Source organism: Penaeus monodon, chromosome 29 (genome assembly GCF_015228065.2).
Source record: "Penaeus monodon isolate SGIC_2016 chromosome 29, NSTDA_Pmon_1, whole genome shotgun sequence".
NCBI lineage: Eukaryota > Metazoa > Arthropoda > Malacostraca > Decapoda > Penaeidae > Penaeus > Penaeus monodon.
The window spans coordinates 37,497,104-37,498,237 of NC_051414.1; the positions used below are offsets into that span (position 1 = coordinate 37,497,104).

At 31.7% G+C, this 1,134-nt stretch overlaps 1 protein-coding gene across 1 annotated transcript in view; it reads right to left on the reverse strand.

Annotated features, from left to right (window-relative positions):
• Window positions 1-1,086, reverse strand: part of LOC119591704 — a 2,677-nt gene extending 1,591 nt beyond the window's left edge. Inside the window, exons 1-2 of the mRNA XM_037940451.1 lie at window positions 916-1,086; window positions 305-383 (exon numbers count right to left, since the gene is read on the reverse strand). Of these exons, the coding sequence (XP_037796379.1) occupies window positions 305-352 (48 nt within the window). The 5' untranslated portion in view covers window positions 353-383; window positions 916-1,086. The remainder of the gene's footprint in view (window positions 1-304; window positions 384-915) is intronic.
• Between the last annotated feature and the right edge of the window lie 48 nt (window positions 1,087-1,134).

The following is a 1,134-nucleotide window of genomic DNA, read 5'->3' on the forward strand; positions in this document are numbered from 1 at the left end:
ACTAATTAACTATGTTTCATTATTACGTCAATTAATTTAATAATTTAGATATACACCACAGTGAATTTAATTTAGATATATGCTAAATTTCATCAAACAGTTCACCTAGATATTCAACACGATACACAAATCTCGACATACAATAACAGACATACCATCATGAACACAACGAAAAGGACGCACATCGTTCCCGATATAACATATACACGCCTTATAAACCTTATATACACCTTACTGTTAACGAACAACAAACACCGGATAAACACAGAGGTCGTTAAAGATTGAGATTGAAAATACAACTTACCATCAACAACAGAGTGAGTTTCTCTGCCATTCTCGTTCTCGAATTCATTTTTATTTTTTTTTTTCGGATCTATAAAAGACTGAGATGAAGTAGAATTCATTAATACAAAAATAAAGGTATATGGATCTATAAAAAATAAGGTAAGATAGAATTCATTAATGCAAAGATAAAGTTATGTGGATTTATATAAAAAAAAAACTAAGATAAGATGGAATTAATAGAAAGATAAAATTTTAAAAACTAAGATAAAATGGAATTCATTAATAGAAAGATAATTGTTTAAAGACTAAGATAACATAGAATTCATTAATGGAAAGATAAAGTTATGTGGATCTATAAAAACAAGATAAAATAGAATTCATTAATAGAAAGATAAAATTATATGGAAGGTACGTGTGATGTTGAAATATTGTATTGATACATGGTATGTATTTCAAACAAATTATAAAACCTGCATGTATTTGAGGACAATTGATATCTGCATTTTGAGGATACACAACGTTATTTATATACTGTATTAATAAAGAGTATATATTTCAAACAAATGATAAAACCCTGTTGTATTTAGGGATACACAGTTTCTGAAAATACTCCGAACTGGCATTTCTCACCTCAAAGCAAAGACAACTTTAAGGCAGTGACACTTGTTCTTCTGGCTGAGGACTGACCACACTATGGCACGGCAGCATCATGGCACTCCTTTATACCCGGCACTGTGACGTCAGAAGGTGGCGGGGAACACCCAGGTAGGCGAGCTGTAATCTTGCGCTGATTCTCTGATATTGCTTTTGCTCGATAGATAGAGAGCTGTGTCTGTCATCTCCGTTTTC